Raw genomic sequence first — 14,677 nt, 5'->3', positions numbered from 1 at the left:
CTCTGTTCAGATCTGTTGGGGTCTTCTCCTGGCCTCTGTTCAGCCTGCTCCCTCGTCCAGCAAGGGGCTGTTACTCAGAGTCCTGAGGACAGGGCCAGTCTTCCCTCCTGCAGAGATAGGGGTCTGGGGAAAAGAGCAAACCTGTGCCGCCGCCTCTACAACAACTGTTGTCACTGTCATCCCGTTGTTCTTCGTTTTGCTCGAGCAGGCACCAGTAACATGTCTCATTGTGAGACTTTTTGTTACTGTTTTTGGTATATCCAATACGCACGGGTAGCTTGCCAGGCTCTGCCGTGCGAGCGCGATACTCTCGGTAGCTTGCCGGGATCTCCGAGAGGGACGGAGGAATCAAACACGGGCTGGCCTCATGAAAGGCGAACGCCCTTCCACCGTGCTATCGCTCCAGCCCTCACAACAACCGAGAAATGAGAAATGAACTCACGATCACGGTGAGGGTCCTGTCAAGCAGTTCTGATTTATTGAACAAACAGCAAGGTTTATATAGGCTTGAATATTTACAATTAGTCATGTAGTTATAGTAGTAAGAACAAACATGCCTTTCATCTCAGTTCTATAGATAGTATTACATCGTTTCATTATAGTTCTATAGATAGGGTTATATTGTTTCATTATAGTTCATAGATAGGGTTATATTCTTCCTTTGTGATCATAATGGATAGGCTGTCACCCTCACAACTGCCAGACACATATGTCCCAGGGTCCTGTCCCGTGGCAGCATTGACCTGTAATCCTAAATATACATTGCAACAGGCTTCACTTTATTTATTTATTTATTTATTTGCTTTTTGGGTCACACTCGGCGATGCACAGGGGTTACTCCTGGCTTTACACTCAGGAATTACTCCCGGCGGGAGTAATGCTCAGGGGACTATATGGGATGCTGGGAATCGAACCCGGTTCGGCCGCATGCAAGGCAAACGCCCTACCTGCTGTGCTTTTGCTCCAGCCCCCTACAGGCTTCACTTTAGAGCAGACCAAAAGGGGCTTTTCTTCTCACACACCTTTTATAAACATCTTCATCTTATTCTTCCTTTCTTGCTTCCTCTTCATTTGTCTTTCAAATCTAACGTCTCTAAGTTCTAGATTAAATTCTTGCTCCCTGAAATAATTTAAAATTACTCCGTTCACACTAGCCTTTCTTTTCTGTAAATTCAGCTTTTATACTATGCAGTTCTTTTGATATTATCCTAAAATATCTTCTGAAACCTGTCATTTTAAATTAATTACCCCTTCCTTTCTCATTATTGTTATGATGAGTATTGTACATGTTTGGTCACAGTGCTAATTATACTTGGTTGTGGGGTTTACACTTTTGATTGCCAGTGCTGGGGTCAAACTGGTGGCTTGCACCTTCAAAGCAGGTGCTCTACCACAATGCTGTCCCCAGGCTCTTAGTACCACCTACATTATCCTCCTGTTGAGGGTTTTACTTTAGTATTATTTCATGATATTCTACTGATATCATGATGCTACTTCAAGTTCCTGCTTGAAATAATGAGCCTTGTTTTAATTTTGATTATATGATATAAATAGTTTTTAACTTGATGGTTGTTTGCTTTCAGGTGTATTTGGAAATCCACCTTCAGCACCAGAAACTTGCAGTCAGCCTGTGATATCTTCTGTGGAAAATGGGGATACATTTCCAGTTAAACAAAGTATTGAACCACCATCAGGAATTTATGGAAAAGCAGTCCAACAAAGTATTCCACCATATCTTGATGTTGAGAATGCAAAAGATGTAAGATTGATTTTGAATTAGTAGGGTGGTGGATTTAAATTTGAAATGTGTCTTTTTTTTATTTATTAGATTTGAAGTGACAAAGTGTTTTGATTGCATCAGTATGGTTGAAATGTCTGAACCTTAATCATTAAAATAACTGATTATTCTCTGTCCTCACCAAATATGTTTTCACTTTAGTGTTCTTTATGTTGTGCATGTACTTACTTTATATGTATATGTACATACTCAACAGTTTTCTAATACACTCAAGGAGTAACAGATTGTAACTAGGAGTAACAAATTTCATTGAAGAGTAGCATTATAATTGTATTAAATTTTAGAATACCTGGAATGAGGTCATAGAAATGCACTTCCGTATATCACATATTTTAATTTTTTGTGCAGATTAAAGTTTCTATTTCAAAATCTACTTATGATAAGATGAGACAAAGGAGAAAAGAGGAAAAAGAACTTTTTGATAATAAGGATTGTGAAAAGAAGGAACAAAATCCTTGGGAACGAACGAAATATACAGGAACTGAGAAAATGTCATTGGAAAGTAAGTAAAATTTCTAGTGTTTTTAAAAATTTTTTGTTTTGATGGTGCTCAAAGGACGATATGGAGTGCGTCAAACTGGCATCAGCTGTTTCTTAACTGCTGTACTGTCTCTCCATGCCCTTCCCCCTCATCCCTCTGTGTGTGTGTGTGTGTGTGTGTGTGTGTGTGTGTGTTTAACTATTACTGTTCTAAAGCCAATGTTATGGTTTAATTTGGGATGCTAGGTGGCATTAATAGTTGAATGTGTTGAACTATAAACCTGAAATTTCCATACTCAGTAGCTTCAAAATATAATAATAAATATTAATCCTTTCTCATAATTTGATTTTTTTCTCTCTAAACATAAAATATTTTTGTTAATTAGGTGGAAATGTTAAAAAATGAGAAAAATTCTTAAGACATTGTCTTTAGGGGACCACGGTTACCTGCCTGACCCTGATTCAATCCCCAACATCCCATATGATCCTCTGATCCCTCCAGAAGTGATACCTGAGTGCAGAGCCAGGAGTAAGCCCTGGAAACAGCTGGGTGTGGTCCAAAAACAAAGATGAGGGAAAAAACATACATTTTCTTCATTTTTTTATTGCAGAGAGTGACCAAGGAATAAGGCCCTAAGCACTGGGAGTGGTTCTTTCCCCTACTCCTCCCCCCAAAAAAGAAAAGAAGGCACCTATAATGGGGGAGGAGGGAGAATCGAGAGTGTTTTTGATGGTGAGATGACACTGGAACTTTGTTTGCCGGTGTGTTGAGTCCTTGCCACACATACAGATGTTAAGCTATATCCGTGTTAGATTCTATAATACAGTATAAATGATAAATTAGTGAAATGAGTAAGGCGCGGAGGTTGCGGGTGGTCAGAACCTTTAGTGTTTCAGTTTCAGGTTAAGTCACTTATTTAAATGTTGAGTAGTGTCACAAATGTTAACCTGTAGAGTTTACATGTGGTTCAGTTATTTGTAGAAAAACTGCTAAGGTGGGAGTCAGTAGACAGACCTCGCTTCCTGTCAGTTCCGCCGTTTCCTCAGCTCTCTGGTGGTGGTATACAGACCTAAACTGTTCTGTCCAATTAATATTAAAGTTATCTCAAAGGTCTCTTTCATGCTTCCTGCAAATATTCCTATTCCATTGAGAAATGGTGTTTTATTTTATAGTGAAGGTAATTGAGATTGGTAAAGTTTGTTCAGACTGTGATTTTGAAAAAAAAGTTATTGCACTGACTGAATTGAAAAGATAACTTGGCTGGCTGGAATATATATTATGTATGCAGAAGACTCAGGCTAGATCCTAGGTACAGTATGGTACCCGAAGCACTGCTAGGAGTAATACAAGTATGGGGCGGGATGCCAAAAAAGAAACAAAATTAATGCCCAAATTAGATTCTGTACCTTGCCAAGAATAGGCTATGGGTCTCATCTCCTGTGTTTTTTAAAATATTGAATGTAAGATGTGCCTCAGTGTCAGATTGCATGCTTAGCATGGATGACACCTGAATTCAATCCCCAACACTGTGAAAACAGAAAAAAATTTAAAAGAACTGAAAACATTCAGAGGCTAATGCAAGTTGTAATAATCAGAGCCTGAAATTAAATATTCATGAATATAATATGAGACTGACACACAAGGACAGTAGACACAAAGGCCGGGAATATTGTCCTATAGTTAGAAGCCTGCCTCATGAGCTGGGCAAGAAGGCAACTGGAATAGAAATGGGATCACTAAGGCAATGATCGTTGGAGGGATCATTCGGGAAAGATGACTAAGGAGAGGCTGCTAAAATCTCAGGGCTGGGAGGAATAGAGATGTTACTGGTGCCCACTCAAGTAAATTGATGAACAGTGGGATGGCAGTGATACAGTGACAGTGAATTATTACTAAGAAATAAACTATGGAATCCAATAACAAGTACACAGTAGTATTGGTAGGTTTGTATTTTATTTTCCACTGAGTTACTGACATAGGTAAGTTTTGTAGATTTTGTACCCACAAAATAATGCTTTTTATTATTGGAAAATAATTTTGATTATTGTTTATAGATTCTTTTCTCTTTAGTTTTTTTTTTGCCACACCTAGTGGTGCTCAGGGAACATACCTTACAAATCTCAGAGGATCATATGTCATTTCAGGGATCGACCCCAGACCAGTCACATGCAAGTCAAATACCTTACTCCCTGTATTATTTCCCCAGCCCTTAGTTTCATCTTCTGAGTGAGTTTTCTCATAAGAATGAGGATTCCTTAAACTTCAGTGTCAATTACTTCATCTGTAATGTGGGGATATATATTTGATACCTGTATATCAAAATTCTGACTTGTTTTTTTGTTGTTTGTTTTTGGGTCGCACCCAGTAGTATGCAGGAATTATTCCCAACTCGGTGTTAGGGAATCAGTCCTGTCAATGCTGGGGCAACTGTCTGTAGTTTGGGGAATCAAACCTTGCTTGTTTTGCTTTATAAGCTTGTCTCAAGCTTATAAAGCTTGAAACTTTTTTCTGGCCCCAAATTCTGACATTTTATTTAATGTTTGTTTTCCTTTTAGTTGATGCATCTCCTGGAACCATTGCACAATATAAAGAAAGGGTGCCTTCAGTCACTCACAGTCCAGAAATAATGGATTCATCAGAACTACGGTCATTTTCCAAACCAGAAATAGCACTGACAGAAGCCCTAAGGCTTTTATCTGATGACGACTGGTAAGTATATCATCCTTATTTTACAACTTAAGTTCCAAAAGTTTTCTGTTGGGGCCAAGGATGTGGCTCAGTGGTAAAGTATATGCCTTGTATGCAAGAAACCTGGGTTCAGTTCTGGCACGACAAAAAAAATTATTGTCAAATATTTTCTGGAAAATTTTTATTTAAACCTTGACACAGGCTCAGTGATAAAGATCAGTGGTAGAGATCATGTGCCTTGCATGCATAAAGTTCTGGATTCAGTCCCTGACCCCACACACAAAAAAATCTTGAAACATTTTCTATTAAAATTGACCTTCAAATGATGGTTTTAGGGATTGGAAATAAATATAGTACAGACGATAAGGCTCTTGCCTTGCATGCATCCAACCAGGGTTGTATTCCCAGCAATTTATACAATTCCCCAAATACTGCCAAGGGTCACTCCTTCACAAATTTGCATGTCATCCTTGTGCAGGGGCCATGCTTATCTTCTCTGTATCATTCCAGTTTTAGTATATGTGCTGCCAAAGTGAGTACTCACTCCTGAGGACAGAGCCAGGAATAGCCCCTGAACACCTCCTTGGTGTGTTCTCCTCTCCTCTCCGGCCCTGCCAAATTCAAGAAATTTTTATTTTGTTTATCTTGGTTTTGGGCCATACCTGACTCCGCTCCATATTATTTTGGCTTTATATTTTGGTGCTGTGGACTGAATGCACCATCTCTACATGCAAAACAAAAGTTGCAGTTTTATAAGTTATTACTTTAAGTTTTTTGAGTTGTGGTCCACACCCAGTGGTATTCAGGGCTTCTCCTTGCTCTGTGCCTAGTGGTCACTCCTGGCAGTGCTCTGGGAACCATGCTATGCCAGAGATTGAACCGGGGCCAGCTATAGGCAAGATAAACACTTTATCCCTCATGCTGTCTTTCCTGCCCTGAAAACTAATCTGTATGGGATCTGTTCTTAAGCCTTAGAATGTACAGTGTTGACAAAATTAGGGTAAAAAAAACCCTTCAGCCACTTTTTAATTTTTTTCTTTTTTAAGTCTATTTTCTCAAATCGACTTTCTGTTATTTACTTATGTGTATAAATACGAATTGGTTGTTTCTGCATCTAACCTGTAAGCTGTTTAAACATACAAAAGATCAATTTTTGAAATAAAAAATTTCAGAATTTGCTTTTACTCTTGTTACTTTGGATTAGTCATTAAAAAAAAAATCTTTTCTTGAGATAATGTTATTTACAATACTGTTAATGATGGTTTCATGCATGCATGATTCCAACCAGCATACAGGCCATTTTTCTCTACCAGCTCAGAGGCCATTCACCCAACTCACAGATTCAAAGTCAGATCTGTAAATGAACTCTCCAGTTACCTTTTGCCACTTAATGCTTCCTTACTGTGAACCTTGGCTTATTTCTGTGACCTTGGTCTTTTCTTTCTTTTTTTTTTTGGTATTATATTCAGGGAATTTTTAAGTCTTTAAAAATGTGAGCGGCACTGTATTGATAAGGAAACTTGTTTTAGCTCACATTGTAAAATCAACAAGTTGAAAATGTTACATCTAAAAATCCCACTTTTTTTTTTTTTTCTCATAGGATCACACCTAGCAATACTCAGTGGTTACTACTGGCTCTGTACTCAGAAATTACTTCTGGTGGTGCTCAGGGATCGAACCTGGGCCCATCTACTGTACTATTGATCCAGCCCCTAAAATCCACTTCTTGTTAATGTCTGTGTAACATTATCTGTTTCATTAGACCACATAGTCAAAAAAAAAATGCAAGTTCAAAAACATCTGTTGTTTTTCTGCTGTTGGATTATATATGGCACAAGCTAACAGGTCATTTTTCTTTTGGTTTTTGTTTCACTACTTTCTTGTGTTCTGTGTACCATTCATGTCCCTTCTCTTGAATAGTACAGGGAGCAAATTCTTGCTCAGGAACATAGTCTCCTTTTTATTTACAAAGAATGAACCAAGTTTCTTATTATCAGTATGACTCTTCAATAATTATTTTGGTGAGTTAGAGGATAATAAAGTGGGTAGGGTGCTTCCCTGGCACACATGGGTTCTATCCATTGACATCCTATATGGTCCCCTAAGGAGCACCAGAAGTAATTCCCAAATGCAGAGTCACGAGTTATTAGGTGTCACCCCAAAACAAAAACGAACAACAAAAAGGTATTTCAGATCATAAAACAGAACTATTGGAGCAAATAAAACTTGACATATTTTTTATTTGAGATTCTTAAGTAGTGTTGCGTGAACGTTCGTGCAATCGGAGGCGCTGAGATAGGAACGCGGAAGAAATGCATTGATTGGAGGACTAAGGCTCGCTCTGGCTCTTAGCAAAGGCAGAGGGCCTCATGGACCTCCTTTTATTGATCATGGTACCCCTAAAGGGTGCAGTACAGTGATGTCACCAAAGGCATCAAAAGATGTTACAGGAAGAACATTGAGGCAACATTATTTCCTTGTATCCACAGACCAGTAATCTAGGCCTCCGGATAGAAGATGCAAAACCAAAACTGAAACCTTCCTTGGGCTAAAAGCACTTGGATTTACATCCCAAAGACAAAACTGGGCCCTGTACCTGAAATCTACAATTTACAATATCAAAGGTCAGACCTGGCTAACACCATCTGCATGTCAAAGACCAGCCAGGCTTCTGTGAGAGAAGGAAAAACTGCTCTTTTCAGTATTCTGAAATTATTTTTCTGAAGGCAGCTTGAAGGGGGAAAATGTTCAGCTTCATCCAAACCAGTCAGGACACACAAGAAGTCTCGCCCATTTTCATGGGTCCCTATGTTCCTGTCCATAGTACTGTACAGTATACATGGGCTTGCCCTGGTAGCTCAGTCCAGCCCCAACATCTCCCCCTTTTTATGATGGATTTTAACTATCATAACAATTCAAGCAGCCTTTCATTTCCCTTAACCTTAAAATAAAATGCTAGGCACAAAATGGCCAATAACAAGAGCAGAACACCTATTCTCACAGATCTTCCTAGCAGTTCCTTAAATTAAAAGAATTTAACTTATCAAAAAATGCTATATCATATTTTCTGAAAATCTAGTACCAGAAGGATAGTTATTACAGGTACCATGAGTTTACAAATCCATTATCTTAGTTGTTCATATGTATTTTATGCGCTAACAAATGATTTTTTAACCTTATCCCTTGAAAATTTAGTCACATTATACAGCACAGGTGTTATACAAAGTAAAGCAGTATTCTAGTCACATATTACAGTGGCGACTCACTGACTATTCACCAAGCAAAGTAACAGTTCAAGGAGCATCAGCCGATTCAGACTGCAGTTCAGAGTCCATTTGTTTTTTCAACAGTCCAGAATTTCTGAGAGTTCTCATGCCATTTCTAGACAAATACCAGTCTATGTTCCTTGCTTCAGAGCTATATCTGCCACGGCCATTGTTGTCCCATGATAGCAGCAATGAGCAGGCTAAGAAATCTCTTGATCCATCAAAGAAGATAGATGATCAGTTGACAAAGCGCTTCAGTCGTTGGATTCCTCTCCCATGGTCGATGAAATGTCACCAGCATTCAGACAGCTACTCAGGCTCTGAAAAATAAAAACTTCCTTCCTCGAGGAATCTCATAGATGGGTTAATACAAGTATACATGGAACACTGTCTACAGGAAATAATTCCTTCATATCACATAAGGAAAGAGCGCACATGCTAAGACAGAAAGGATTAAATTTCTGTTGAAATACATCAGGTTAATAGTATCATTCTTAGTTTGGCTTCCCTGCTATAAGGCATACTCATACAAGGCAAGGCCAATTTTACATTAGTAAATTTACCTTAAAAATCCAAATTAAAATGATGCAGTAAGAAAAAATCTATTGCATCCATACACTGATTATCTTTAAATTGCCATACCAGGCTTATTTCTACTCTTTTGTCTGTATGAACATAACTTTTAGGGCTCCAATCAATTTTAACAAAATCATAATATAAAATTTTGCAACTAATCCTCTACAATTTTTCCAAGAAATCTAATAACATAAATTTTTCTATACTCTCCAGATAGATATATTTGCAGCCAAAATATTTCCTTAATTAAATAGTTAACACTTCGTCTTATCAAGACCCCTCTATTAAGTTAAACTAGGAAGGCAAACCCAATAGGTTAGGTTTTGAGTAGAGGCATTTACTTATTATTTCATTAGAGATATGATAGGTAACAAGAAATCTTCAGGAGTTTTCTTTGTGTTAGTGTCATACAATACCTTGTCAGCATTGTTAGTCAGGGGCTTAATATCTTCCCATGTTGGAATCCCCTCTTGCTGTGTTGTTGGAAGGCCTCTTAAGTTGAGTGAGTGCATTCCGATCCAGACTCAAGATCACTGATCCTGAGTTTTTTCATCTTTTTTCATAGCCAATTCATCTGTTTCTTCTTGATCAGATTCATGGACAAAGTTAAGCCTTTTTGTGGAACACCAGAAACATTCTTTTTCTGTGGAAATCAAAGCGAAACCTTGCCCCCATCTTTCTGCCCGGCCTAGTATCCAATTTTCAGAGACTGGGTTTCTTTTTTTTTTTCTTTTTTTTTTCATTCTTCTTTTATTTTTTTTTTAATTTAAATTTTATTGAATCACCATGTGGAGGGTTACATAGTTCTCAGGATTATGTCAGTTATACAATACTCAAACACCCTTCCCTTCACCCGTGCCCATATTCCATCACCAACCACCCCATTATACCTCCCGTCCCCTCCCGCCCCCCCCAGTCCCCGCCCTTGTGAATGATAAGTTTCACTTCGTTTACACTTTATCTTGGTTACATTCCATGTTTCAACACATAACTTAATATTGTTGCTAGGGTTTCCCCCCAAAAAAGAAAAGACAGTACCACTGTCAAGGAAGCATTTGATGGCTCTCCATTGCTGAGAATGTAGAGATATTAAGTCCTGCTGTTTGTTACATAACTTTTCTATTTTTTTTCCCCCTCGTCCCGCGCCACCGAGTTCACGCCTGTTTAGTAATCACCACGCTGCCTGACAAAGGGAAAACAAACCAAAAAAGATGGTTATTTCCCGTCATCAGCCGGCGTGGGGCTCTGGCTTAGTTAATAGTCTGGTAGAATGTCTGCAAGCAGTTTCTGGAACCAAAAGTAATACGCTGGTGTCGGCCCCGGCTCGAGATTCCACCAGCGTCCCACTGTTCCAAGTACATAATAATTTATTCCCTTGTATCCCATTTCCACGCCACCAGGTCCGTGTCAGCTTAATGGACATCATACTATGGTTAACGCCACACCGCGTTTCTTCCCGAGAAAGAAGGATATTTCTTCTCGGCTGGTGTGGGGATATGGCTTAGTTCAGTCTATAGAGATGGCTACCACTTTGGTAGCCTTCAATATTTCAGCAAAAGACTTACTATTCTTGTTAGGATTTCCCACCAAAGTCCGACCCGTTAAAAAGGAACCATTTCATATTGGTGATGATTAAATGACAATAGGTTGTGCGGCCATGGCAGCGGCCTCGCGGCTTTGAATTTCTGTATAAAGTCCAGGGAAAGTACAGCCAGAAATTACATGTCACTACAAACTTTAACCCTATTATGGTCCCCCCAAAGTCCAACCCATTACAACGGAACCATTTCATATTGCTGATGATTAGATGACATTAGGCTGCTGCGGCCGCGCGGTTTTGGGTTTCTATATAAAGTCCAGGGAAAATTCTGCCTTAAATTCTATCGCTACAATCTTTTACCCTTCAACAAAAAACTCAGTACTATTGTTTGGAGTTTCCCCCCACGGTAAGCCCTGGCAAAAAGGAACATTTACACGTTGCTGACAATCAAGAGATATTAGGTCTATCACAGCCGCGCGGTTTTGGATTTCTATATGAAGTCCAGGGAAAATTCTTTTGGTAATTGCATCACTCGCTGGCAGTGCCTGGGCCAGAAGCTCCCAGCACACAGTTTGGAGGCATTTTGGGGGCGCCGCTCGTGTCCGAAGTGGTTCAGTTGCCTCCGGGGTCGATCTCGCGCGGGGCCGGAAAGGAGCGTCCCCACATGGCTCTGTGCTTAAATGTCGGCCGGCACAGGGCGGATCCAGAAATCCCGCCCCATCGGCTTTCCTGGGCTTCCTGCATAGTCTAAAAACCGGCTATTGCCTCGCTGCGTTCAAAAAGAAAGAGTTGAGAGAGAAAAGACCATACCCCGCTGGCAGCGCCTGGGCCAGAAGCTCCGAGCACACAGTTTGGAGGCATTTTGGGGGCGCCGCTGGTGTCCAAAGTGGTTCAGTTGCCTCTGGGGTTGATCTCGCGCGGGGCCGGAAAGGCGAGACTGGGTTTCTGTAAAGAATTTTACATTTCTGAATAGTTTTATCAGAGTTATTTCTGTTTGCATTAAAACTTGCTTCTTTCGAGCTATTTTGAACTTCCTATGTTTTTCTGCAGGTGTTATGTTATCAGAGCAATTAAAAAATTTTTTTTAAAGAAAACAGTGTTCTGGATAACTGCTGTCTGGGAGAATCCGTACATATTCCCCCTTTTTGTTTAAGCAACATTCTTTTAAGTGAGCAATTTGCTCTTTCAATAATAGCTTGTCCTGTACTATTATAAGGAATTCCTGTAATTATATGGAGAAAAACTTTTATCATTTTGCATCAGTATAAGTAGCCTTTCCTTCTTCCCTATCATCTGAAAAACGTAACCACTGATTCAATAGGTTCAGCTTTTATAATGCTAGTCCAAATCCAATCAGTAAATTTAAGAAATTGAAACATCTTTTGCTTTGGAAAGCTGTTATAAATTTTTCCCAATTCATCAGTGCAGGCTATTCGCTAATCCTAATCAAGTTCCCGTAGTGCTTGGATATGTTCATTGGTCAATGACATAATTTCAGTAGATCACTCCCTATGAATTGTCTAGTTCTTTTTTTCAAGAATTATATGAAATATTTTATACAAATAAGTGGCCAATTTTTTAGTAGGCTTAATATGTTTTAAAAAAGACTGCACTCCACAATATTAGTTCCTTGTACCAGAATCCCAGTGGGAGAATGTTAAGTGTGCAACACTATCAGATTTAAATTTTCTAAAGAATCAGTTCTATCTGGTTGAGCCTTATTTATAATTTCCTCAATTAATTCCAATTCACTTTCAGCTGCAAGGCTGAGTTTCCTCGGACTCTTAAAAGAATCATCTTCCAATTTATGGAACAAGTTTTGTAAGGCATAGTTTGGGATGCCTAAAGAAGGACGTAACCAATTTATATTTCCCAATAGTTTCTGAAAATCATTTAAAGTTTTTAAACTCATCTCTCCGAATTTGGACCTTTTGGGGTGTAATTTTGCTTTCCCATATTATTTGTCCTAAAAATTCCCAAAGGAACCTGGAGTTGAATTTTATCCTGTGCAATTTTTAAACCCGTGACTCTAATTCATAAATTACAGTTTCATAAACCTTCTGCAAATTTGTCTGAGGTGCAGCAATAATTAGAATATCATCCATATAATGGATAATTTTAATCTCAGGGTACTGTATCCTTATTATATCCAGTGGTTAATTAACAAAATATTGGCACATTGTTGGTCTGTTCATCACCCCTTGCGGCAAAACAATCCACTAATATCTTTTAGTAGTATGCTCATTATTTAAGGAAGGCAGGGTAAAAGCATATTTCTTTCTATCCTCTTCCCTTAAAGGGATGTTATAGAAACAATCTTTTAAATCAATTATAATATTCTACTGCTTTGGAATTATGGCTAAATTAGGCAGGCCCGGCTGTAAAGGGTCTATTAATTCCATATGGACATTGACTTTTCTTAAACCAGTTAACATTCTCTATTTACCAGTCCTTTTCTTAATAGCAAATACAGGTAAATTCCAAGGACTAGAGCTAGTAATAATATGTCCCAAATCAAGCTGCTCTGTTACCAATTCATGCAAAGTTTTTCTTTGTCAAGGGCCACTGCTTGACCCAAACAGGCTGAAGCTGTTTCCAGACTATTGGGAGGGCTAGTTTTCCAGCAGCAAACCCTTTTGAAAATGCAACCAATACCCATTTGCTATGGGTCCTAGTCAAATCAACAGAAGCATTAAGTTCTGTAGAGATAGAATATACAGTTTAACATTATGTCAAACTAAACCTTGATTTTCAATTATCTGGGCGCACTATAATAGGAGTCCAGATACTAAAACAAATCTGCAGATATAATTTAGAGTTCTTAAGATTGCTAATCATTCTCATTTTCCATGACTAAGTTGTACTCTTCAGTACTCTTTCAAAAGCATTATGTTTATCCTATATATCTTCAGAAGATTACAATACTCATACTCAAAGATCTTATGATATAGAACTCCAGACTGTAGAACAGATAAGAGGGTTAAAATGCTCACAAGATTATTATATTTCATCCATCTACATGCTCCTCCAATCTTTGCCCACTTCACTTCCAATGGACTGCATTTTATGTTTTATTACATCAAATGACTTTAACCTCAATTTTTTCTTCTTTCCCAATATAGAGTGCAAATGGTCATTTGTGCACTTTAGGCTTGTATTTTAAACAATCCTTGAAAAAAAATCACGTAATATACAAAAGGGAGCAAAGTTTTAGATGAAAGCCAAATATTCCTTTCAATTTCCTGTTTTATTTCCTATTTCTTTTCATAATTTTTGAGATGAACTTTTAAAATTTAAATTCTCTTTTACCACAAATGCATATTTTCTTTTTTTGGATATACCCAATTTGAAAAACATTCAAAACTTTTTAACACTTTAGATATTAATTTCCTGACTTTAAAACTGAAATCAGAAGGCTGGGAAAAGGCAGGGGGACATAAGAAAAGAAAGGAAAAAAAAGGTGGGAGGAGGCAACTTCCTCTCTTCCCCTGTAAGATGACTAAAGCACAAAAAGGGCGGTTCTCCGCAGCTTCAGGCTATCAAGCTGATATCTGAGATTAATCCAATTTAACTCTTTTGCTAATTAGCTCTAGAAATTTTAGCTACCAAAAACCTCAGATCAAATAAAACACTGGTAGAATAATTTTGCAACCAATTTTATAACTCTAGGAACTCATGTTTTGAACCAAATCAGTAACTTTTGAACCTGTTTTTAGATGACACAATTATTTCAACTCTCATTTTAATAATCTAATGCAATGCAGATGTAAATAAAACAAAATACATATAGACATAGCAGCATAAGAATAACTTGAAATCAATTTTTATGAAGCATGAGGAAAACCGCTTTTAGCTTAATTTCAATAGTTCTTACACCTTAGTTATTTCAAATCATGAGCTTTGTACACCAGATACTTTAACAATCCTACAATACAAACATGCTGAAAACACTTGAACTGCCAGTGTTTATGGAAACATAAAACCGTTTTTGGTTTATTGATGGTTTCTGTGCCTCTATTATATGTAATACAGTCTAAATTCTTTACTAAAGTTGGCTGAGGCTTGTAAGATAAAGCCTTAATTCCCTGAACTCTTATTTCACTTAAGTTAAAAAGAATTCCAACTATTAATAACCATTAATGTTTCTCCAATAAGATTTTAGATTGAGAATTTCAATTTCTCTGTAGGCGCCACATTCTGATTATTAATCTTTGTTTAAAACTTTGCCTAACAAGTTCCAAAAACACCTAAACTTTTTAAATTGTTGGATGGTTTAAGGATTTCTACTTCTGATTTTAGCCTGACTAACACTTGAGTACTTAACACAG

The 14,677-nt window shown here is 38.0% G+C and overlaps 1 protein-coding gene and 1 non-coding gene across 4 annotated transcripts in view; one reads left to right on the top strand and one right to left on the bottom strand.

Annotated features, from left to right (window-relative positions):
* Positions 1-14,677, top strand: part of TOGARAM1 (TOG array regulator of axonemal microtubules 1) — a 71,871-nt gene that overhangs the window by 36,832 nt on the left and 20,362 nt on the right. For all 3 annotated transcript variants that reach the window (XM_055132903.1, XM_055132902.1, XM_055132901.1), the window contains 3 exons: positions 1,584-1,759; positions 2,147-2,300; positions 4,835-4,988. In XM_055132903.1, coding sequence (XP_054988878.1) covers positions 1,584-1,759; positions 2,147-2,300; positions 4,835-4,988 — 484 coding nt within the window. The remainder of the gene's footprint in view (positions 1-1,583; positions 1,760-2,146; positions 2,301-4,834; positions 4,989-14,677) is intronic.
* LOC129403843 (U6 spliceosomal RNA) lies at positions 5,401-5,507 on the bottom strand. Its single transcript, XR_008629503.1, has one exon. It is a non-coding gene; the product is annotated as a U6 spliceosomal RNA (small nuclear RNA).

Source organism: Sorex araneus, chromosome 3, assembly GCF_027595985.1.
Source record: "Sorex araneus isolate mSorAra2 chromosome 3, mSorAra2.pri, whole genome shotgun sequence".
In the NCBI taxonomy this organism is placed as follows: domain Eukaryota; kingdom Metazoa; phylum Chordata; class Mammalia; order Eulipotyphla; family Soricidae; genus Sorex; species Sorex araneus.
Note: the sequence above shows the minus strand (reverse complement) of the source record. Positions and strands in the feature narration are given on the sequence as shown.